The sequence below is a fragment of the Zingiber officinale genome, chromosome 4B (assembly GCF_018446385.1).
Source record: "Zingiber officinale cultivar Zhangliang chromosome 4B, Zo_v1.1, whole genome shotgun sequence".
Classification (NCBI taxonomy): Eukaryota; Viridiplantae; Streptophyta; class Magnoliopsida; order Zingiberales; family Zingiberaceae; genus Zingiber; species Zingiber officinale.
The window spans coordinates 129,497,320-129,523,546 of NC_055993.1; the positions used below are offsets into that span (position 1 = coordinate 129,497,320).

Genomic DNA, 26,227 nt, shown 5'->3' on the forward strand with positions numbered 1-26,227 from the left:
CGAAGACGCATTCAAGTTTTTAATTGTGGACCACTGTGAACCACGTGTCATCATGCATTCATGCCATGACACGTTTCCATATAAAAGTTTACTTTTTATATTTTTCCAATGCTTTTTTTCAATTTAATTGTGACGTGTCCAATTATTTTTTTAATTGTGAACCAATTTCGTTTCTCTCCTATTTTTGGTTTCCACCGCTCACAAGTCACAAACTTGCGCTTTGTTTTTTTTCTCTGCCAAACGCCGATCAAAGGTTTTTTTTTTTCTCTTCCGAGTGCAGATCAAAGGGGCAAAGCAGCAAAGCCTAAAGGTGAAGCCTTCAGCCTTCAGGTAAGTGGATTACTGGATTTTATTTTATTTTATTTTACTTTTTTAATAATTGTTTGATTATTTCTTGATTATAATATATGATGCAATTAACAATTTAAAATTTGACAGTTTAAATATTTAGTTGATTTTTATATTTGATGGTTGGATAATTGAAAATTTAGATTGTGCATATTTAATGGTTGGATAATTTGTAATTTAGTTTTTTTGTATAAACTCTTAATATGTAATTAGTTTTTTTAGTAGCGGTTAGTTAATTGTAATTTGTGAATATTGATAATTTATGCTAAATTAATTTTGTTTATTTTTAAAGAATTATTAATGAATGATGTTAAATAATTTATTTGTGTTATTGTTAAATTGTTCACAATACTTTATGTTGATAATTTTTTCTCATACATTATAATTTGTAGAAAATGTTGAAATATTTTGCAAAGAGGCCTAGGAGTTCAATTGAATCGTCTAGTGTTCCAGATGAAGAGTCTACTCCTGCACCACAACCACCACCATCTCCTCCTCCTCCTCCACAAATTTTATCTGAAAATATTGAAAATCTGAGTAGTGAAGTAGAAATTGTTGTTGATCCTGGTTTACGAAAATTGATTGAAGAGTATGATGTTGGTGCTAGAGATCGTATTCGAAAAGAATATGTTGCTATGGGCCCTTGTCAACCTCGAGGCCATAATTTTCCAAGAAAAAAAATGGGTAAAGACAATAGATGTTTCAGAGAGGTTTGGTTTAAAGACCGTGATTGGTTAGAGTATAGTGTTTCAAAGGATGCAGCCTTTTGTTTCTGGTGTTATCTTTTTAGACCTAGTAATATAGGGTTTGGAGGAGATGATGTGTTTACGAGATCTGGTTTCATAAATTGGAAAACAGCAATTGAAAAATTCAATGAGCATGTAGGTGGAGTTGGTAGTGCGCACAATGAGGCAAGAATACAGTTTGAGGGTTTCAAGAATCAAAGACAAAGTGTAGAGTATTCATTTTCATCAGGGAAACATGAGCTTGAAGTTGCTTATCGCAAACGCTTGACTTCCATTTTAAAAGTAATTCGATTTTTGTTGTTACAAGGATTGCCTTTTCGGGGACATGATGAGTCTTCAACATCATCCAATAGAGGAAATTTTTTAGAATTGCTCAAATGGTATAGCTCAGAGTGTCCAGAAGTTGCGGCAGTTGTTGGAATGAATGCACCTGGAAATAATCAAATGATTGCCCCAAAAATTCAAAAGCAATTGGTGAATGCTTGTGCAGTTGAGACCACAAATGCTATTCTAGCTGATCTTGGAGATAGGTGGTTCACTTTACTACTTGATGAGGCTCGTGACTATTCAGTGAAAGAGCAAATGGCAGTTGTTATTAGATATGTGAACAAACATGGAGAGGTGATTGAACGATTTATGGCTGTAGTTCATGTTGCAACAACTACAGCTGCTTGTTTGAAGGAGGCAATCGACTCTTTATTTGCTAAGTATGGTTTGTCAGTGGCGAGATTGAGGGGTCAAGGATATGATGGTGCTTCAAATATGTCTGGAGAATTTAATGGCTTAAAGTCACTGATAATGAAAGAAAATCCGTATGCATTGTATGTTCATTGTTTTGCTCATCAACTCCAGCTAGTGGTTGTAGCTGTTGCTCAAGCAAATCAATATGTTTGTGATTTAATGTGGATTGTTGGTTCGATTGTGAACACATCTGCATCATCTTGCAAAAGGGCCGATAAACTTCGACAACTTGAACATGACAGAAAAGTTAAACTTCTTGAAAGAGGAGAGATTAGTTCTGGTAGAGGACTAAACCAAGAAACTAGTCTAGCTAGACCTGGAGATACACGATGGAGGTCTCATCATTCAACTTTATGTCGTATTGAACAAATGTGGCCATCTGTTATAGAGGTTCTTCAAAATTTGATTGATGATGGTGATCGTTCTTCTAAGGGTTTAAGTAGAACTTTGGTTGAAAGAATGGAGAGGTATGAATTTGTGTTTATTCTACTATTGATGAAACGTATATTGGCAATCACAAATCATTTGTCAACCGTTCTACAAGAGAAAGATCAAAATATTGTGAATGCGATGCATTTGATCAATAATGTGAAATGCAAATTGCAAAAGTTGAGAGATTCTGGATGGGATATTTTACTTGAGGATGTGAAGAAGTTTTGTAACACTCATTCCATTGAAATAATTAATATGACAGATAACATCAACAGCCGTAGTCGTTTGAAGAGAGATGGAAAAAATGTTAATTTTTATCACTACTACCATGTTGAAATCTTTTGTGAGGTAACGTTATAATTCTTTTTTTGTTTACCATCAATTAAATTCTTTTAAACAGTAACATATTTATTAATTTTTACTTTTGTTATTTGATTTTTAAATTGTAGGTTATCGATATTATTCTACAGGAGATGGATAGTCATTTCTCTGAAACAACTAGAGATTTGTTGATTTATATGTCATGTCTTGATCCTAGGAACTCGTTCTCTAGATTTGATGTACAGAAATTAGTGCGTCTGGCTCATTTTTATACGGATGATTTTTCTTGGAGTGAGCGTATGTTGGTTGAACAAGAGCTTGAAACATATATTGATGACCTCAGATCAGATGAACGGTTTGAAGGCATTTCAGATTTGGGAGCTCTTGCAAAGAAAATGATTGAAACAATGAAGAACCGTGTGTTTCCTTTGGTTTATCGGATGATTGAGCTAGCCTTACTTCTTCCAGTTGCTACTGCAACCGTTGAAAGAGTGTTTTCGGTAATAAATATTGTCAAAATAGATTTGCGAAACAGGATTGGAGATGAATGGATGAATGATAGTTTGGTAGTCTATATCGAGAAAGATGTTTTTAATACTGTTGACAATGAGTCAATTTTACAGCGTTTTCAGAACATGGAGTCTAGAAGAATGCAAGTGTCACGTATTTGTTAGTAGATTGCTTTAATATTTTAATATTATTGTACGAGTTTTTTTCATAATATTGTACTTTTTTCTCCTGTATGCAGTATGCCAAGTTATTTTAAAATATTTTTTAATTACATAGAAGTTATTAACTATTCAAAAAAAAAATTCGCCGCGCTTAGATCGTGGCCGCCCCTCCATGATTAAATTCCTGGATCCGCCACTGCCTAGGTTACGAAGACAATTAAATATCTATTTCCAAAATTGGCTTCCAGTATTGACGTGGCGAGGCACATGACCTTCTTGGATATGGGAACAACCATCACCGACTAGACAAAGCCTTTTAAGGAAAGCTAATATTTAATTTCCTTAAATAGCTCTAGGTCAACCAAAAAGAACAATCGAAGCACAAGTTCGAAAAGAAAACAAAAGAACACAACATCGAAAACTAATTCGAAATACTAGAATCGCATGCCTCTTGTATTTGGTATTTTTACAAAGAAATAAAACTAGCATGATGCGGAAAAACATTACCAGTTATACCTTTCTTTTGAAGACAAAAACCTCTTGATCTTCTACCGTATTCCTCTTCTAACCTCGGACATTGTGTGGGCAACGATCTTCCGAGATGAGAACCACCTTTCCACCTTCCTTCTTTCTTCTAGATTTCGGCCACAATAAATTTCTTCAAGGATGAAGAATTTCGGCCACCACCAATGCTCCAAGGGATGCTAGAGCCGAGGCTTGCTTTCTCTTCTTCTTCTCCTTCCTTGATCCAGCCACAAACAAGAGCTCCACCAAGAAGGTAGGTTTCGGCCAACAAGAGGAGAGGAGAGAAATAGGGTCGGCCACCAAAACCAAGGAAGAGAGGGAGGAAAAGAATAAAGGTTGTTCACCCATGAAGGCTCCTCCACCTCCTCTTTTATAATCCTTGGTCTTGGCAAATAAGGAAATTTTAATAAAAACTTCCTTAATTCTTTTGCCATGAAAAGGAAAATTTTATTTAATTAAAAATAATTTTTCTTCTCATTATTATAATGGTCGGCCAAACCAAATCTCCAAGCAAATAAAAATTTTAAACACAAATTAAAACTTCCTTATTTGCTTTCGGAAATTTTATAAAAATTTCTCCAATAATTTTTATCCCTTCATGATTGGTTAAAAGGAAATTTTATAAATTAAATCTTTCTTTAAACATATGGATAATTTCTGGAAAGTTATCTCTAAAAATTAAAATCTCCTTTCAATCTACAAATAAGGAAAGATATCAAATCTTTTCTTAAACTTTTATAGAAACTAATAAAAGAGAATTATTAATTTTTAAACTTTTAAATCATGAACATGGTTAAAGGAAAGTTTTTACCAAAATTAAAATCAACCTTTTAATCTACAAATAAGGAAAGAGATTTAGCTCTTCTCTTAATCTTTTGTAGAATCTTATAAAAGGAAAGATTTAAATTTTTAAACTCTCTTTTAAATCATGTTATCCACATAAGAAAAATTTTAAAAATAAAAATCCTTTTATTTTAATTTGGGCCGGCCACACCAAGCTTGAACCCAAGCTAGGGTCGGCCACCTTGAAGCACCCATGAACCAAACTTTGGCCAGCCCTAGCTTGGTCTCCAAGCTAGCTTGGCCGGCCCCTATGGGATGGGTAAGAAGGTGGGTATAGGTGGGTATAGTACTCTATAATTAAGAGGCTACGATAGGGACCAAGAGGAGGAATTGGTTTTGGTCTCCCGATAAAATTAAGCATCCCGTGTTCGCCCCGAACACACAACTTAATTTTATCAATAATAATTCATTCCACTAGAGAACTATTATTGAACTACCGCACCAATCCCAAATTACATTTTGGGCTCCTTCTTATTATGAGTGTGTTAGTCTCCCTGTGTTTAAGATAACAAATGTCCACTAATTAAGTAAGTTACTGACAACTCACTTAATTAATATCTAGCTCCAAGAGTAGTACCACTCAACTTCATCGTCATGTCGGACTAAATCCACCTGCAGGGTTTAACATGACAATCCTTATGAGCTCCTCTTGGGGACATTCTCAACCTAGATCACTAGGATACAGTTTCCTTCTATAATCAACAACACACACTATAAGTGATATCATTTCCCAACTTATCGGGCTTATTGATTTATCGAACTAAATCTCACCCATTGATAAATTAAAGAAATAAATATCAAATATATGTGCTTGTTATTATATTAGGATTAAGAGCACACACTTCCATAATAACAGAGGTTTTTGTTCCTTCATAAAGTCAGTATAAAAGGAACGACCTCAAATGGTCCTACTCAATACACTCTAAGTGTACTAGTGTAATTATATAGTTAAGATAAACTAACACCTAATTACACTACGACCTTCCAATGGTTTGTTCCTTTCCATCTTGGTCGTGAGCTACTGTTTATAATTTATAAGGAACCGATAACATGATCTTCTGTGTGTGACACCACACACCATGTTATCTACAATATAAATTAATTGAGCAACTACATTTATCGTAAATGTAAACATTTGACCAATGTGATTCTTATTTCTAGATAAATGTTTATACCAAAAGCTAGGCTTTTAGTATACATCCTAACAGAAGTAGCGACCGGTTGAAGCTCGCTGGCGTCGATATGCATTTCTTCAAAAGTAGACCTGAATAATACGTTGACAGAACTCCCAGTGTCAATGAAGACTCTGGCCACGCGGCTATTGGCTATGACCGCTCTGATGATAGGGCGTCATCACGAGGCAACTCCAGTCCCTCCAGGTCTTGCGGCCCGAAGCTGATAATAAGGTCAGCGACCTGCTCCTTGCTGCATCCAACAGCGTGAATCTCCAATCAGCGTTTATGAGACTTGTGTGCCCGGCCCGACTCTTCGTCAATAGGTCCTCCGGAGATCATGCCTATGTCCCGGATGGCCACGTTGCCCCGATTCTCCGCCTCGCGGGCTTCTCCTTACTCCCCAGTGCGCCCTTGTTGTTGCATGCTTGGCCCCTCCTGATTGGCCCGGGATCTGATGGCTTGTCCCGCGGCATTGCGTCGCTCCTCCATCATTCTTTGGACTTGAGGAGCCAGCTCGAGGGGTGGCAGGCCCAGCTCGGCAGCGCGGCGAGAATCCCGGGTGAATTGAAAACACTCACTGGTAGCATGCGAGTGGGACCGATGATATGTGCAATAGCGCGGTCCCCAAGGTCCAGGTCGGGGGGGGCATAAACTGTAGCTACGCGCGGGATCGGCCGAACATCCTGACTTGGGTGGAAAGTAGGTCGTGCGTCCCGAGCGCGCGGGAGAGGTTGAGCAGGCAGTTGGGGTACTCTTCTCTCAGGCTTATTTACGGGAGGAGGTTTGTCTATCTTTCTTCGGGTTACCTGCGCTTCCTCTACATTGATGTAGTTGGTCGCCTTTTCCAGCATCTCATCGAAATTCTTCACGGGATTTTAATGAGATCCCTAAAGAACTCTCCTTCGGTCAACCCATGAGAGAAGACACTCATGAGTATTTCTGATGTGGCCGAGGGAATGTCCTGAGCCACTTGATTGAAGCGCTTGATATAGCTCCTCAACGGCTCGGAGGGCCCTTGCTTGAGAGCAAACAAGCAGTGGTCCGTCTTTTGATACTTCTTGTTGATGGCGAAGTGGCGCAGGAATGCAATCTTGAAATCAGAGAAGTAGGTGATGGACCCATGCGGCAGTCCATCGTACCACTTCTGGGCAGAGCCCGATAGAGTGTTCAAGAACACTCGGCACTTGACGGGACCCTGAAGACCACCTCATCAAAGAACACTCGGCACTTAACAGCAAGGACCCGACGTTCTTCTCGAGGGACAATAGACTTCCCTCTCTTCGAATCCTTAGGCAAAGAACTCTCAGCCACCGAAACTTGTGGCTGCTCCTTGCGGTTATAACATCCAGGGTCTGGCTGATAGTAACCCTGGCCTAGCTCTCTATAGAAGGCAGGAGGAAATTCCATGGGTTGTTTTCTCTTGGAACCCCGATCCGAGGCGTGAGCCGGTTCTTTAGAAACCTCAGGTAACTTTCGCGGTCGAGAGGCAATAGTTTGTTGCTTTTCAGAGGTTGCCCGCCTTTTGGCTTCTTTGAAGAGTTCGTACTCTCCCGCTGTCATAGTTACGTTGATTCTTCAAGAATCCTCCATCTTCACATTCCGGAGCAGGTAGCTGTGTTCCCATAAACGGCGCCAAATTTGGTCCCGTCCGAAAGCTGAATAGGATAGAGGCTGGCCGCGCTGTCGCCGGTGTTGATGGAAAGTCGTGGAAGCACCTGGGTGACCTGATACCTCCTGGAAAGGTTCCCACTAGCGGATGACGGGAGGTGATGATGACGATGACGACGCGAGGATTCTGCGCACACTCAGACAAGCCGCCTCTGCGTTAGAAACCAAGAACCAGGGAAAAGTCCCCGGGTCAAGCCATCCGACGCTCAAGTTAGGTACTTTTTCCTCAGAAGCACAGTGAAAGGACAAAAAGTAAAAGACGAGAATGAAAAGATGAATGAGTGTACCTGCGTAGAGACAAAGTCTCCCTTTTTATATGGCAACGGATGCTTCTGGAGTCTGACAAGTGTTAGGGAATGTCGGGTGTCAGGATTTATCTGGCGGTGAATGACATGTGGCATCTTTCTATTGGTCTGAGGAGGGATCAGGAGGCAACGAGCCACAGACCGTTAGCATATTCCCTGACATGTGGTGATTATTCTCTAACGGGTTGTTATGATTTTCTGGCTTGATTGTCGCGTAGTGTAGGCTCGCCCTGGTCTGTTAACCCTCGACTGGGTCCTCGTATCTGCAAATCTTGATCTGTATGCACATACCTGCCTTTCCTGGCGCATTCCCTGGCTTGTTTGTTGTCCCGCAAATCCAGACCTGTACGTCCTACCCTACATTTTCCATTCGGTCTATCTTGATAGATCCAGACCTGCGCCTACCGCCCTGTAAGCCTTCGTCCACATATCCTGACCTGTACGTCTTTGGTCAGTGTATCTTGTTCTGCATATCTTGTCATGTAGATCCCGACCTGTAAGCCTTAGTCCTCATATCTCGACCTGTGTCTTGGCTCCATGTATCCTGCTCTGCGAGTCTTGGTTCGTATATCTCGACCTGTACGCTTTAGTCCTCGTATCTCCTGTGTCACGAGTCTATAAATCTTGACCTGTCATCTTTGGTTTGCATATTCCGACCTGTACGCTTTAGTCGTATCTCCTGTGTCGTGAGTCTATAAATCCTGACCTGTCATCCTTGGTTTGCATATCCCGATCTGTGTCCGTGTCCCGACCTGTACGCTTTAGTCCTCGTATCTCCTGTGTCGCGAGTCTGTAAATCATGACCTGTCATCCTTGGTTTGCATATCCCGACCTGTACGCTTTAGTCCTCATATCTCCTGTGTCACGAGTCTGTAAATCCTGACCTATCATCCTTGGTTTGCATATCCAAACCTGTATGCTTTAGTCCTCGTATCTCCTGTGTCGCGAGTCTGTTAATCCTGACCTGTAGGTCTTACCTTCCCAGTTCCTACTTGACATGTAGACTTAACTCCGGAATGCTACTTGTGTCCGACCAGGACCATCCTGTAACTTGGCCCTTTGAACCCCACGTAGGCCGGATTTTTGACCTCCACGTAGGGTGGATTTTTTACCACCACGTAGGCTTGACCTCTGACCATCCCGTGGGCTTGACTTCTGACCACCCCGTGGGCTTGACTTCTGATCACCCCGTGAGCTTGACTTCTGATCGCCCCGTGAACTTGACTTCCGACCCCGTCCTCTGTCCGACGACCTCACTATCATGCGCCGTATAAGATGGAGAGTCCATTTTACTATGTTGCCTCAATATTTTGTTTTCATCGTTGATCTCTTGCTAGCAATTATGGGCTACGGTGTCGGTGACTAATCCTTCTCAGCAACAGGGACACAAGAGAGGAAGAGTAGACAAGTTAGAGCTTGCGCAGTGAGATCAGTGTTCTAAGAGGTTCTGAATCAAAGGAACAGGACCACTTCTTCATCATTCATCTTTGCTAGATGTGTATATATATAGACACTTCTAAGGGCTCTGAATCCTTGTCTCATCAAAGAGGGAGGAAATGAGGTTCATGAAGCTTGGCACCAGACCTGATACCTTCTTCACCACAGAAGCTATTAGGTCTGTTTCGTCAGAGGTCTCCACTGACCTCCGAATCCAGGTGCAGAGAAGTTTGTATCACCTGCACAAGGTAGTTTTTTTGTCACCTTTAGGAAGATTGTGTTTCTTGTTGATAGATTCGCTTTTGGAGTTGATAAAAATTCTCGTCTGGTCTTGGCGCGTGCAGTTTCCCATGCTGTCGAAATGCCTTCGCCTGCAACAGCTCTGCTCCGAGCTCGGGGACGCCGCCGAGCCGGCCGTTATCCACCTCCCGGACTTCCCCGGCGGCGCCGAGGCTTTTGAGCTCTGCGCCAAGTTCTGCTACGGGATCACCGTCACTCTCAGCCCCCTCAACCTCGTGCCCGTCTGGTGCGCCGCCTGCTACCTCCGCATGAGCGACGATGCCGACCGGAGCAACCTCCTCGTCAAGCTCGACGTCTTCTTCAGCTCCTGCATCCTCCAGCGGTGGAAGGACACGCTCGCGACGCTGCGGAGCACGCGGAAGCACGCTCCCCTGTGCGAGGAGCTCGGCGTCACCGGCCGCTGCGTCGACGCCATCGCCACCGCTATCATCTCCAGTTCTACGCTCCCGGGAGCGTCCAGGAACCGGTGGGCCGCCGACCTCAGCGAGCTCGGCGTCGACCATTACTGGCGGATCATGGTGGTCGTGAAATCCGCCAGAGTCGTCTCCAGCAAGCTCGTCGGCGAGGCGCTGCAGATCTACGCTGGCAGGTGGCTAGCAACCATGGTACCAGGCAACGGCCAAGAGGCCACCGGAAAGTCTACGTTGCTAATGGAGAAGATAGTCAGCTTGCTGCCTTCCGAGAAAGGCTCTGTTTCGTGTGGTTTCCTTCTCAAGCTTCTCAAAGCCGCAAACTTTCTCCATGCTTCAGCTCCGGTGAAGACGGAATTAGCAAGACGAGTTGGATTACAACTGGAGGAAGCATCCGTCCAGGATCTCTTGATCCCACAGGCAGCGAATTCCGGCGACACATTATACGATGTCGATGTAGTGATGACCATGCTGGAGGAGTTTCTGCTTCAGGGGCAAAGCCCCGCGACGAGTCCGCCGAGGGAGGAGAAGCTCAGGCGCCAACGGAGGCAGTCTCGGTCGGCCGATAAGGTGGAGTTTGAGGTGCATGAGAACGGCCGGCGGTCTTCTTCGTCCTCCCACAGCTCCAAGCTCCGAGTGGGCAAGCTCATAGACAGCTACCTCCAAGAAATCGCCGAGGACAAGAACTTGCCCATGGAGAAGCTCATTGCCATCGCAGAAGCTGTCCCAGACTTTGCCAGGGCCGACCACGACGACCTTTACAGAGTCATCGACATCTACCTCAGGGTAATTCACTGACATTTCTCGATCAAATGATTCATCTTGTTAATCAGTCTTCGTTTTGTTTGTGATTAGTCGCACCCAGAGCTCGACAAGAACTCAAGGAAGCACTTGTGCAGAATGTTAGACTGCAAGAAGCTCACAGTCGAGGCCTGCATGCACGCGGCACAGAACGAGCTCCTCCCTCTCCGGGTGGTGCTGCAGGTGCTGTTCTTCGAGCAGTCCCGTGCCGCCATGTCAGGCTTCCAGGTCACAGAGTTGGCCAACAACATCAAGGCGCTGCTGGCGAAGACAGGCACCGGAGGAGACGCAGGAGGCAGAGAGGTTCTGAAGCTTCACCACATCGGCGCTGCTTCTCCCTCGGAAGATGGCTGGAGCATCTCGAGATTGAAACGCCCTGCCGCGAAGCTCCAAGCCCTCGAGCTGAAGCTCGAGGAGGAGAATGACATCGACGACGGCGGCCTAATTCCCGGCGAAGCTCTCTTGAGGACCCCTTCTTCGCGGCTCAAGGCCTTGTGCTCACTTCCTAGGAATCCCAAGAAGATCATCGCCAAACTGTTGGGTATGAACAGAAGTGCAAACGAGAGGAATTAATTGATCAATTTCATACAAAATTTTTCTGTGCCAAGGCCGTGCTGCTTCTGCTTTGTTTATCATAATTACGGAAAAGATGAATAAGAGCTACGATTAGCCGTCATCATCAAAAGTGATTTGCTTGTACAGAAATCATTCTTCTCAGAGTGCTCCTGCTTGCTTTTTTTACAAGTTGTGCAGTTCTAAAGTTTGCAAGTGAAACTTCTTATTCACCTTCTTTTTCCCTCTGCAGATGTTTCATAGATTTTGCTTTAGACTATCAATAACGCTACTGCATTATGCCATGTATTAAGCAGGTTGCCCCTTGAAGTGTGGAAGTACATTTCACAATAGAATATTTATAAACTATTTTTGAATCAATATTGATATTGTAATTAGATCTAGAGATGACTTGTTAGTCAAAGTCAAGGTGAGATGGTGATCAAAATCAGGATGAGGTGACAATCAAAATAGATACATCTAAATGGATTATTCTCATCAAGACTCAACTCCTCACTCAGCATTATGGTTCTCAGAATGAAGCTAGTCGGTCCAGTAGCCGGTCAGGATTACGCAATTCAATTCCTTATTCTTTGGGTATAAGTCTCTCTGTATACAGTCAACCGACCCTAATAGCCGACCGGACTGGGAGGATTTATCGCTCCATTTAATGCTAAGATATATAAGATAAACCTAAACAACCCTAATGTCGACCGGGCAAACGGGTCTTAAGCACCCCATCCTCCAGAAGTATTTTCTTAGCACACATCAAGACAATATCTCTAACATACAGCCGGCCAGGATGAGATCCGGTCGGACTTCCAGATCCTAGCATAAGAGTTCAGGGACAAGTCTTGTTATATATGGCTACTCGGTCTAAAGTGCTGGACATACCTAGGGTGGGGCTCCCGACTTCCAAGCAAAAGCACTCTCAATATATAGTCGATCGAACTTAGTGTCGTTCGGATTTAGAAGACAATTCATTTCTCACTATTATCATACAACTCAGCATTTAGCTGGGTTGGCCTAATAGTCAGTCAGACTAGAGGGACATAATTCTCCATTCTTATTACAGTCTCCTATCACATATAGTGGGTCAGATATGGGTCCGGTCGGATTATCTCCAGGGGACAACATTGTTAGAGAATTGTAACAACCCGTTAGAGAATAACAGTTATTCATCAGGAAATATTCTGATATCTGACACATACATGTAACGAAACCTTCTTATAATAGTGGTTACTCAATTTCTATCATTACTGCGAGGGTTACAAAAGATAGTTCATACACATGTAATGAAAGATTCCTCGGAGGAAGATTGTATGCCTTCCATTACCCGACATCTTCTGGCACCGAATATTCCTTGTCGTCTCATTATTGTGGAGATTATGAAAGAGATATAAAAAAGGGGTTCTTTCCATTGGCGAGGGATGTTGTATACTTGATACTTTATGTTTTACACTTGAATACTCAACATTACGCACTCACATTTTACTGTTCATCTTCTCCACTTTTCACTTGGCCACCATACTGACTTGAGTGTCAAAGTGCCTACACCATGGACCCTCTCCCTAGTTTTTCCCTAACGTTCTGTTTGTGTTTTTCTAGTGTGCATAGTGAGGAACCAGAAGGAATGTCAAGCCTCATCGTTTCTCCCTAGCAAAGTCTGTAGGATCGTTGCGCTAGAGGAGGGGGGCTGAATAGCGCTCGTGGCTAATTCGTTTGTTTAAAAAGTTGAGTAATACGCAACAAAATAAAGATAGAAACGAAAAGCAAACAACGCTAACACGATCAAGATTTACTTGGTTCAGAGCCTGTGGTGACTCCTACTCCAAGGCCCGTACGTGAGAGTGCTTTCGATGGGCAATCACTAAGCAATTCGTAAAGCTTACAAGTATAGTTTGAAATAATTACAAGTAATTCGAAAACTAAGAATACCGACGACTTTGTAGGATGAAAGCTTCAACAGAGTCGTCGTCGGAGCTTTTAGATGTCATAGAGGCTTTATCAGAGCAGTGCGCAAATGCAGAAGTCGTTCTGAATGTCGTTATCAAGCTCCCGATCGAATACTGCTTATATAGGTTGTTTCGGGCGCCTGGAACACTTTCGAGGGCTTGGAATCCTTCCGGGCGCCTAAACCACGTGTCCCAGCAAATTGGCGCGCTCCACGTCAGCTTGTTGATAACTTTTCAGATCCGGGCGCCTGGATCGAGTCCGGGTGCCCAGATCACTTAGGCACCCCAGGTCCGTCAGGGGCGAGCCTGGTCTAGGCGCCCAGACCAAACTCTTCAACACTTAATTTCCTGCAAAACAAAGTTAATCCAAATAGTATAAAATATATATATAATATGAATTTGACAGCCTCTGACTATCCGGTTCTGACTTTGAGTTTCACCGAAACTCTAGGTCAAACTAACACCTACTGTTCCCTCCTCGGGAGAACGCGCCCTCACCTACTCCTCTCAGAACAGTTTACCTTTTGCCAGACCGATCCTCCGGACCATCTGGACTTTTGCTCAGCGTCTGAAACTTCAAGTCTTTATGCTGAACGTCCGCTCCACGACCTATCCAGACTTCCACTTGGTCTGCAACCACCAGGATTTTCACCTAGAGTCCCCGACTCTAGGATTTCACCCAAAGTGCTCGACCCGCCAAGACTTCGTCTTGCCTAACTGCAGTTAGGACTTTCCACCTGCCTAGAATCCACTAGGACTTTTGCATAAGAATAATTAGGACTTTCTTGCAAGCTCATTCACACTTGTTAGACAACAAGTAACCTTAACTTTGGACCCTCTGTCATAATCAAAATTTAGGTTCGATCGTCTGGTGCACCCTGCACTAACAGAGTCATCTCCTGATCAACAATAGCGCCACCTACCTAGCGCACCGTCTCCACCGCTTTTAGACATGATCAAATTTGTCACTGTATATGGAAATTTTCACCTGAATCTGCAATGTAGAGATGGAAGAAGTTGGATAATTCACCACCGCCGCCTTATCACAAGAATATTTGGAGTTACTCATAGCTGCATAAGCCCAGGAATTAGCGCAACCGCAACAAGCAGCAGTAGAGCGTCCCTTGCCAAATGACCCGACCCTATTAGTGGCAGGGTTGTTGGTGCGTGAAGCATCCGATGATCGAAACCAAGTTTTGATAATGACAAAGGAATTCAAAGTTAGGATTCCTTGTTATCTAACGTGCTTAAATGAGGTTTCAGGAAAGTCCTAAGGGATGGTAACCTTAGGTCCTAGGGGGCGGTAACCATAGGGGAAGGAAAAAAATCCTAAGGGGGGTAACATTAGGTCCCAAGGGGTGGTAACCCTAGGTGAAGGAAAAATCCTAAGGGGGAGGGGGTGGTAACCTTAGGTCCTAGGGGGTGGTAACCTTAGGTCCTAGGGGGTGGTAACCCTAGGTGGAGAAAAGCCCTAAGGGACAGCAACCTTAGGTCCTAGGGGGCGGTAACCCTAGGTGGAGGAAAATCCTAAGGGGGGTAACCTTATGTCCTAGGGGGTGGTAACCCTAGGTGGATAAAAACCCTAGGGGACAGTAACCCTAGGTCCTAGGGGGTGGAAACCCTAGGCGGAAAGTCCAGTCAGGTCTGGAGGACCGTACTGGCATCAGGTAACTCTCTTGAGTGGAGTAGGTGATGACGCGTTTCCAGTAGAGGGAACAGTAGACGTCGGGTCGACCTAGGATTTCCGGATGAAAATCTGAAGTCAGACCCAGGATAGTCCGGAGACTATCAATATTTTATTTACTATGTCTATTGTGTACTAACTTTATTTTGTAGGATATATGTTTGGGACTAACACATTTTACAGGAACAAAGGAGTAACTTTCACCTCGGATGAACAGTGTCGGAGGCGCCTCCAAGCTCCATGGAGGCGCCTCGGGTGCAAGCCGAAGCCAACTGTGCAGAGGAGCTGGAGGCGCCTTCATGGGGACTGAAGGCGCCTTGGATCACTGCTTGAAGGCACCTTGGAGCGGCATTGAAGGCGCCTTCAGGTGGATAATGAGCAGTGGTCAAAGCCTGATCGACAGCGATTGAAGCGGGATAAAACTTAGGGTTTAAGGCGCCTTGGAGCTTGATGGAGGCGCCTTGAACTGTTAGTTAGAGCCCGAGAGTCAATCATTTGATGATTGTATGGACTCATTGTATCATATTCTTGTATATTAATAAAGGCATTTGTTTGGTTATTATACTTATTTGTATTAGTGCCAAATAGACTAAGTATAATAGCGTCCTTGAGTAGAAGGTTCATACCTATATCAATCGATTAGTTGAATCGATAGTGAGATGATATAGGGAACACTACTCTAAATCATTCCTAGTCGAGTATTAACATTTAGGGACAATGTTAATGCAATAAGACTAGCATGTAGGTCAGCTCGATGACTTGATCTCACAAGTCATGGATATAGAGATATCAAGCTGACACATGGGTATACATTGGAGAATGTATACTGAATGACCCGCCATGAGAAAGTATCATGGATCGTTATATGAGTGTCATATACTTTCTCATGTGGCTATTAGTATGACTATTAGTCCTTAGACCTGAAGTCACCATGGATCCCTACATAAGGAGTTATGTACTTTGGTTTCGTCAAACGTCACCCGTAACTGGGTGGACTATAAAGGCGATTACCGGGTATGTAACAAATTATGCAGAGGGATGTGAGTGATGTAGATGGAATCTATCCCTCCCATATGACGGGAGCGACATCAATATTCTTGATAGAGTGAGACCACTAAGTGCATGGTCATGCCCAAATGAGTCAACATGAGATGTTGAGCTCATTTGATTGAGTGAGTCTACTTGGGGTTCAAGATTTAGATTGATTAGAGGATGACACGGTCTATGTCTCATATTGATCAATCTAGATGTCTAGGATAGAAGGACACTTGTCATTATTTTGTGAGGAGTCACAATTGGTAGTCACAAGGTGATGTCGGATCTCGACATTCTTGTAACTTGGGTAGTAATGATGTGTTGCTAGATACCGCTCATTACTTATGCTCCTAAATGTGTTTAGGGCATTGCCAACGTTACAAGAACCTATAGGGTCACACACTAAGGACAATTAGATGGAGATTAGGTTCATATGATGAACCAAGAGGATTAGATTCATTTGATGAATCAAATTGGATTAAGAGTAATCCTAATTGGGCTAACTTGAGTTGGACTCAAGTTGATTCATGTATTCAATGAGTCTAATTTAGATTATGACTCATTAAATCTACTTAATTTAATGAATTAGATTCATTATATTAAGTTGGCTTGAATCAAATGGTTAGATTAGATCAACCATGGAAGAGATTTAGTCAAGTTTGACTTGACTTGAGAGGAAGTTTAAAAGTCAAGTTTGACTTGACTTTATGCCACCTCATTGGTGAGTTGGCATTGATGTGGACCAATGATGATGCACCACATCATCATGGTTGCCACCTCATGGAAGTTACAAAGCCATTTTCTTAATAATTTCACATTAATTGCATTTAATGGGGAGTTACACAAGGGAAGTGGCCGGCCACTTTGGTTTTGAATGGGAATTGATTTTTTCATTCAAGTGGGTATCTTCTTCCTCCTTCTTCTCAAGCTCTCCCTCTCCCTCTCCTCCTTGTTTGGCTGAATCTCACTAAGGTGCTAGCACACCTTTGTGTGAGGTTTTTCTCCACCTACGTGTCCGTGTGGATACTTCTAGAGGACCGACGCTTGACGGTCTAGAGATCCGGCAACTCCTTGGACGAGCGGGAACGCGAAAGGGCACGCAACAAGGGTAAAGCTCTTAACATGTAGATCTAGGAGTAGATCTAAAAAGATATGTAAAACTCGTACTCGGAATTTTCGTTCGGTTTTCCTTGCACGGATCTACGGCTATGGGTGATTCGGGGTTTCCGCGACGCGAAAAGCGGTTTTCGCGGCCCGAAAAACCCAACATAAACACCCTTTATAAGGGAGTCTCGACCAGCAGCTCAAGGGAACACCTTATGAGCAATCTTTACGCTACAAGCTGCTAACGAGATGATCCCGAAGTGCTGCAACATCATCCCGACAACCCGGAGCTTCAGTTTTCAGTATTCTGTTGTCGGTATTAATTTAATTACTGTTTCTCTCTGTACTTAGATTATAATAATTTTTGAGATTATAGTTGTTGCCCACCGGAAGCGATCAACAATCGCGGGCCTTGGAGTAGGAGTCACCACAGGCTCCGAACCAAGTAGCTCCTCGTGTCTTTGTGTGTGATTGTTATTTTAATTTCCTCTGCGTTTATTACTCGAGTTTTATGATTCCGAAACGAGTGAAAATCACGAGCACTATTCACCCCCCTCTAGCGCTTCTCGATTGATATATTATATGCATAGTGGTAGGAACTGCATAGGTGAAATATAGGTCATTAAGGTCTACCTCATTAAAGCTTGAAGTGAGAAACATATACCATACACTAGGAATATCCATGTGAAGACTCGAGAGGAGAGGTTGAAAGAAAATAAAGAATGGAAGGGTCAACTAGAATTTGTAAAAATAGGGGATCAGATGACCTCACAGGAAGAGAAGAAGATGAGAAGACAAAGTCTCTAGGGTTTTAAATGAGGAATCCTACAAGCCTCTTTTAAGAGGGACCGTTGGATCATGGTAGAAAAGCGGGTCAATTACTGTGACCATCAAATCAGAAAGAAGGTGAACTGCCATGGATATAAAAATTGTGCACTAATTATCATATCACATGAATGAGGTTACTAGACACGTGTCATCAATATGAGAAGCACATTTATAACAGATGTGGCAAGCGAGTCATTATTCCGAAACTCCGGAGCTCGCATAAATACAAACTTTTCCTTGTGTTTAGTGATTAAGTTATGTTAAATTTGGTTGGCTTTAACTATGGTCATATGTTTAGGTCTTCGTCCTCCTCATCTCTTAAACACAATCCTTGCCATATATCTGAGCGTCCCAAGGGTTGGTCGGATCTCCAAGGTTTTATTACTTAAGTGGTTAAGTACCCAAGCTTCTGAGTCACTCAGCATATAAAATAAAACTAAAACACCTCCACTTGAGCACGTGAGATACTCATAAATACTAAGTTAGTAGCAGTGAATGACCAAGCATAGGACCAGATTGAGCAAAAATCAAACATAGAACAAATTTAAGTAGAAAATAACATAAGTTGTATTACATAAAGAAAGTTTTTTTGCCCATGAGAGGCTGACACATAAAAAATATGCTACAAAAACTTTGGGAAGACACCGAGCAAGAGTTCTTTTAAGATCCTCTAGTGATCTAAAAACTGAGTGGGAGGTTCGGACGCCAAGTAGCCACCTTCGTGAAGTTGTATAATCGCCCCTTTAGCTCCAACAAGAAACGTCTTGTTGATGAAGGTGACAATTGGTATGTTGTGCTGTCACGATTGGAGATAGGTTGTTTTCCTCCCCCTCTTGGTAGGTAGTTAATTCCGCTCGGGAGGTATCAACTCAGATATAGTTTCGGCCAACTTAGATTTAGAAGCATTTAATTTAGTTTTCTTGGCCTCTACTTCCAACCGCAGGAACTCTAGCTCAATTCTTTATGCATCCACCCTTCATTGTTCCTCGAATAATAGATGGGCTTTGGTCGTTAGCTGGATTTTTTTTTTGCACCCATCTCCAAGGTGTGGGCAGACTTCAACTCCTCTAACTAAGCAAAGAGACTCTAGACTTCGGTGATTTTCTCGTCAAAATCTGCCATCGCCTTAGTTAGCCTGGTTGTTTCATATTGTAGTGTATCTTTGGTGGTTTCCCAGGCAGCCTTTGATGATGTCACTCTCTCTGTCTCAGCCTTCATCGACGCTTGAGCTTCCTGAAGTTATCATTCTAATTCACTTAAGCGGTCGAGTTGAGCCTAGTTTTCCTAGGGGATCGAGTGGGGACATAAATGGAGCCTACCTATGATAGATGCCACTTTAGGGCCTCATTTTCTTGGGCCAGTTTCACCGCAGATCAGAATAGATTCAGCCCGACTCCCCAAAGTTACAGAAAAAAACACCATTAGAGGCGTTCTAAATAAAAGAAGATGAGAAAGCTAAAACCTATCATAGTTAAGTCATACGAATACCCATCCACCATCTCCGTCAGAGTGTGTTCATTCGCTCGGCTCATGACTAGCTCCCAAGCCTCAATAATGGGCCCTATAGTAATATTCGACCGTAAGCCTATTTTGGAGTCGATGGGGAAGCTATTACCCGGGTTGACGATAGGTTATTGTTAGGACCAAAAGATTTCAGATATCTCTATAATAGTATAATATTGTCCATTTTGGAACTAAGCTCTCATGAATTTATTTTTGGCTTTACCCAAAATACCTCATACCAATGGAGATATCTTCATCTTATGAACACATGAGCTTTTCCATGTATTTACAATGTGAAACTTTGATTGTATTTCCAACAATCCTCCCCTTAAACGAATGACCACCATTATTCTCATGGTTCAAGCCTCCTCTCAAGCGTCAGATTACTCTTGACCTGCTCAGGGTCTCCTCTACTTCGTTCAAGATTCTACCCACATGGTTTAATCTAAATCATGGCTCTGGCTCTACTTCGTTCAAGGTTAGTCCAGTGAAGATTGCACTGCATACACAGCTTTTACCTTAGCTAGAATCTACAGTGGACTATCCCTGTCGCCGACTGATGAGAGGTGCCCCCACAGCAGTGATCGGAGGATGGCCGGAGAATGGGCCATGTGGAGGATGGTCGGGCTTCTTTCGGTTGATGGATTGTTTTATATTGTGGCGAGGACGGATCAGGACATGCACGTGTTACCCTCTACTGTGATTGGAGGGTCATCGATGAGGTTGCCGACGAGGGATTCTTATCAAGACTCAACTCCTCACTCAGCGCTATGGTTCTCAAAATGTAGTCGGTCGAGCTTACAAGATTTAGTTCCCCATTCTTTAATGTAAGTCTCTCTGTATACAGTCGGTCGATCCTAATAGCCGGCTAGACTGGGAGGACTTATTGCTCCACTTGATGCTAAGATATACAAGATAAACCTAAACGATCCTAATGTTGGCCGGGCAAATGGGTCTTAAGCTCCCCATCCTCCAGAAGTATTCTCTCAGCATACAGCAAAGACAATATCTCCTAACATACAGCCAGTCAGGATGAGATCCAGTCAGACTTCTAAATTCCAGCATAACAGTTTAGGGGAAAGTCTTGTTACATATGGATGCTCAATCTAAAGTGTCGAACAAACCTAGGGTAGGGCTCTCCACTTCCCATCAAAAGCACTCTCAGTATATAGCCAGTCAGACTCAGTGTCATTCGGACTTAGAAGACAATTCTTTTCTCACTATTACAATACAACTCAACATATAGCTCGATTGACCTAATTATCGGTCGAACTGGAGGGACCTAGTTCCCCATTCTTATTACATTCTCCTATACATATAGCCGACTAGATATGAGTCTAATTGGATTACCTTCAGGAAACAACATTGTCAGAGAATCGTAACAACCCGTTAAAGAATAACAGTTATTCACTAGGAAATATTATGATATCTGACACATACATGCAATGAACCCTTCTTATAAGAGTGGTTACTCGGCTTCTATCATTACTACGAGGTTACAAAAGATTGTTTATATACATATAACGGAAGATTCTTCGGAGGAAAACTATACGTCGTCCATCACCCGACATCTTCTGGCACCGAATATTTCTTGTCGCCTCATTATTACGGAGGTTATGAAAGAAAATATAAAAAAGGGGTTCTCTCCGTTGGCGAGGGATGTTATATGCTTGATACTTTATGCTTTACGCTTGAATACGCAACATTACACACTCGTACTTTACTGTTCATCTTCTCCACTTTTTGCTTGACCATCGTATTAACTTGAGCATTAGAGAGTATACGCCAAGGACCCTCTGCCTGATTTCGTCCTAACATTTTGTTTGCTCTTTCGAGTGTGCGCAAAGAGGAAACAGAAGGAGTGTCATGTGTCATCACTTCTTCCTATCAAAGTCATCTCCCGGTCAACAGTAGCGCCACCACCCAGTGTGTCGTCTCCACTACTTTCAGATAGGATCAATATAAATTGAGGATCATGGGAATATAAAAAACTCAATTCAGTTCATACATAGAATGTGTATCTCATTAATTTGAGCAATAAATTTGAAGAGTCTAAAATATTATATGCCAATTTTTTTAGAGATAACTTGTTTAATGAAATTGGGTCAAAGTCAAGGAAGCTGAGTGATGTGGCGTTCGAAGTCAAAGAGGGGTCAATACTCAGGATTAGCTCGGTCATATGTCTCGACTGAGCCGTCTAGCCAATCAGACCATTGTCCGATCAGATCCAGAGTCCCTCAGGTTTGATGAAACACCGAGCTGTGTAAGTGCAAGGTAGAACCAAGTCCTCTTGGTCACTCATGGTTAGCGTGATCACACAACTTGGCTAGTCAATCGGGTTAGAGGCCCGATTGAAAATACTAGACATATGGCCCGATCGGATTCTTCGGTCGAGCTGAGACCGAATCCTTGAGAACAATATTATTCCTTAGCCGACCCGACTCCGCCCAACTAACGAGGCCGGATCGGACGACAGAGGGTCTCGTCCAACCTATCCACTAAGCATATAGCTGACCCACATACTCAACAGCTTAATATTCCTTCTTGCCATTTTGTGTAACGGCTGTCAGAGAATCAAAGAAATATTCCCTGTGCAATTTGTGTGAGGAAACTTCAACATTGTGAAACACAGAAATAATGGGTCTATTTTTGGAAAGTTGCTAGAATGTCAAAAGGGTCAATCCTTTTTTAGAAGTGCATTAGTATTCATGGACAGAAGGAGAGTAACACTATATAAGGGGGTTTCCATCTACAAGCGTAGGTACGTAACGTAACGCAACCATATGCACTCAGAAGCACTGTTAATTTCTACGGTTCATCGCATTCCTTTTCCTGTCGATCATTCTCTGACTTAAGCATCAAAGTGCATGCGCTGAGACCCCTCCCTAACCCAGCTGCTGACGTTTTCTTCCTTCTACATTCTTTTTTGACATGCAAGAGCGCTCGACGTCATTTTCTTCTAGCTCAAAGTTTTCTCACAGACAATATTAGAGCTACCTATCTAATACTTCATCTTCTCCAATTTTAAACAGGATCACATTCCTTTGTAAATAAATAATTATATCTTTTTTATTTAAAGAAAAACTAACTGATCATAATTAAAATTAAAATTTGTCTAATATCCAAGAAATACAACAACAACCAAGCCATTTCCCACTAAGTGGGGTCGGCTGTATGAATCCTTTTACGCCATTGAGCTCTATCTCCTATTATATCATCATCTATATTTAAATAAATTTTATCTTGTTTTATTGTTGCTAACCAAGTCTTTTTTGGTCTTCCTCTTCCTCGTTTTATATGCATGTTTATCATAGTTTCACATCGCCTAACTGGAGCATTTATTGGTCGTCTAAGTACATGTCCGTACCATCTTAAACGTGTCTTTCTGAGTTTTTCCTCAATAGATGCAACTCCTACTTTCTCTCTAATGCTCTCATTTTTTATTTTGTCTATCCTCGTATGTCCACACATCCACCTTAACATCCTCATCTCTGCAACTCTCATCTTCTGCTCATGTGCTCGAGTCATAGCCCAACATTCAGCTCCATATAACATAGCAGGTCTAACTGCTGTTTTATAGAACTTACCTTTAAGTTTAAGAGGTACTTTACGGTCACATAAAACACTCGACGCTCCCCTCCATTTCACCCATCCTGCTTGTATTCTATGTAAGACATCTCTCTCAATCCCTCCATCATTTTGTAAAAATGATCCTAAATATTTAAATTTCTCGATTCCAGGCAACTCGTCCTCTCCTATCCAAGAAATATATGCTCCTTTTACCAAACTTAGACTTTTAGGGTCAGATAGCAAGAGTATTTGTTCTACTAGATTTTGGGATAAATTTTCAATAGATATAAAATGTCTTATTAAATGTCTGACCTCCCTATGCAAAGGACTACTGTAATAGGATAAAATACTCTTGTGATTTATATATCTATATTTAGCCGTGGGACTATACTAGATAGTTTAAGGTGAGCAATATCATCTTTACTTCAATAAATTAGGAATTTGACGGTGTTGCTTATATGCACATCAAGTGTGCAGTGACTTTGAATGCCATTCTCCAAAATTTGGACGAATTGGCAAGCGCTATGTTGGATCACCCCTTGGACGATTTCGACAAGCGTTGAGCATTCTCTCTTTTATGCCCCATTCTCGGAGGCATCCCAATTGATTGCCATTGCCTCAGACACTCCCAGTTCATGTCCCAGACACACATCATGGGACATGCCCGCAGGGATTGAAAGTACTTTGTGTTCTACATGCCCATGCATATCGTCACCTAACTTCTCCAGACCGAGCAACAGAAGACATAAATAACTGAAAATCACACAGCTGGAGAGATTTAATTCGCATGCAGTGATATGAAACTAGCTAGTTGTCTTCTTCTTATGCCATGCTGCCATAAACATCAAAGTACTCAAGAATCGCGCGAGTCATAAATGGCGAGAGGGAGAGAGAGATCTTCACCAGTGTTCCCTGCTTACAAGCAACCAAATTAAATTGAAAGATAAAGTGAGGCATTAAATGAAACTTTGCTTTTGATTATTGCCGCGTTCTATAAAAATCTATGGCGATCTCCAATTCCATAAATCGATTATCAATTTGCACGCTGTTCTATCCCTGTTGCTGACCCAGCTGGTCCAGGGTTGTGTGCATGCATGCAATGATGCGTATGCATCAGTTCGTCGCTCTCTGCCGTTGCTGCTGCTGCGTCCAGCTGCTGCGACACTACGGCCGTGGTCCCCAGCTGCTTCGGCTAAGATATGGCACAGCTCCACAGAAGCCACTCGCCTTCTAGTTTTCGATTTAGTGGCCCGAATCCACTGCGGGACCACGCGGGAGCTGCGTGCCTCCTTGCGCGCGGTTACGTCCTGTCAAATGCTGTGCAGTGACGCCGCTCTGTCCTACCGCGCGCATGCAGCGCTGCGGACACGGAGAAACCGATCGCGAGCAGCACGCGCGCTAGCTCCAACAGAGACGCTTGGCGGTGCGGACGCCACGCACGAAGGGAGGAGGTGCGACGACAGCCCCGGGCTCGCTGTCTGCGATTCAACTGGAGATGCTGGAATTGCAGCTAGTGAATATAATGCTGTCGATCGACACTACTCCGGGGAAGTGTCGCAGAACGATCGAAAATTTGATACGATGGTTTAAAAGCATGCAGTTGTTCGATCGTGTGGTTTGGTTGGGTTGCTTGACTGTCATGTCAGAGCTCGATTATGTCTTTTTCTCGATCATCAGACAAATGAATAATGGTAGTGATACTTTGCCATGCTCGTGCTCTACTGTTCTATGAACACTGTGCCAGCTGTGATCCCTATTTGACTCCTCTGGCTAGCTTGATTAGCTCGAATCATTTGACTCACTTGCTCGATAGATGCATTTGGTTTGTTCGCTTGCGCCATTGTGAAAGAGATTTTAATTCCACAATGAATGTTTTTTTATATTGTGGATAATGAATCACAACTGCTCTTGTTCGTGTCTGAGACCGTCGACAATTGAGCCATCGGTGAGTTGGATGAGCCGCTGAACTTCAAGAGGGAGTAGGAAGGAGAGATCAGCCAAATCAATTGAAGCACATGTAAAGTATGAGAAAGAAAGAGAGAGTTAAAATGGAGGCTAGGGGTGTCATGGCTTAACCACTCTGACGCTCAAGTCAATTTTCAAAGGAGGAGGTAAAGAAGAAAAACAGTGAATAAGGAGATGTGCGCAGTTATGTGTGTACATATCTCAATTCGTAGGAGCGGACTCCTTTTTATAACCCAACTGACAAATACCTTTTTCCTCCGAGTATTAATTGATGATGAGACGTCTGTTATACTTAGTAAGGAAAATGTCGCATCGTATTTAATATGCAAGACTAATATAAGAGTATTCAATTTTTATCATGTCATAACTTTTGATTCGAATATCAAATCAAAACTCTTTAATTTTTATGCTCATGTATAGCTCTTTTAGATATCTACATTTGTCATCAGGTGGAACCCATAACAAGTAAATTTTTGATATGAAAAACACCATTTATGACTTTTTCAGAGGATCCGAATATCTTTTTTATTATTTTAATAATTTACATTTTTATGATATTTAAGTTATTTTTGGTATGTCATATATTAAAGGTTGGTGTATTATCTTGATTATTGAATAAACTTTCTTTTATCAGTAAAATCTAGAGATGTTGATTTTCTCTTTGGTTTTTTTGAATTATCTTTTTATTTTCTCCATAAATCCTCTTTCTCCATGGTCCTTAATTAGGATAATCGTTATATCCTACCCGATGTTAACATCTAGGTCATGTTGTCCACATTCTGTACAATGAAAGGTCATGCTGTGTGAGTTATCACACGCCATATACACCATATTGTTTCAGAGACTTTGACAGTCCACGTAATTAGAGATTTATCAGCAGGTGAGGTTGGGGGATTTAAGCATATTTAGGTTGCAGGCCTTAGACTATCAAACCTGAGTAAGATAAGCTTAGATGTCAAGTCAATAAGAACTGAGCCTAACGGGGCAATGTGTCAGGTTGATGAAGTTGAATAGCGTTGATAAGTTAGATCAGCAGGACCAAATGGAGATGAGTAGAGCATCAAATCGGTGGAAAATAGCCGAGTGGCGAGTCAATGGAGCTGAGCCAAGTGTGACAACGTGTTGAATCAATGGAGTTGAGCCAAGCAAGGCGGTGTGCCGAGTCGGTAAAGACTAACTGAGTGGCATTGTGTCAAGTCAATGGAGTTGAATCGAGCGGAAGTGATCTGGTTCACCCACCTGGACCTTGATCTCCATTTCAACAGGACTGTTGAGCTTCTCGATAAATGTAGGAGCTTCCGATACTCC

The 26,227-nt window shown here is 42.6% G+C and overlaps 2 protein-coding genes across 2 annotated transcripts; both read left to right on the forward strand.

Moving 5' to 3' along the window:
- The first annotated feature begins 743 nt into the window (after window positions 1-743).
- Window positions 744-9,202, forward strand: LOC121978675 (zinc finger MYM-type protein 1-like). Its single transcript, XM_042530984.1, has 6 exons — window positions 744-2,615; window positions 2,717-3,088; window positions 5,974-6,361; window positions 7,411-7,544; window positions 7,999-8,094; window positions 9,113-9,202. Exons 1-6 carry the CDS (start codon window positions 744-746, stop codon window positions 9,200-9,202), a joined length of 2,952 nt encoding a protein of 983 aa, XP_042386918.1.
- LOC121976697 (BTB/POZ domain-containing protein At1g67900-like) lies at window positions 9,177-11,463 on the forward strand. Its single transcript, XM_042528981.1, has 3 exons — window positions 9,177-9,460; window positions 9,557-10,708; window positions 10,778-11,463. Exons 1-3 carry the CDS (start codon window positions 9,332-9,334, stop codon window positions 11,294-11,296), a joined length of 1,800 nt encoding a protein of 599 aa, XP_042384915.1. The 5' UTR covers window positions 9,177-9,331; the 3' UTR covers window positions 11,297-11,463.
- Window positions 11,464-26,227: the final 14,764 nt, after the last annotated feature.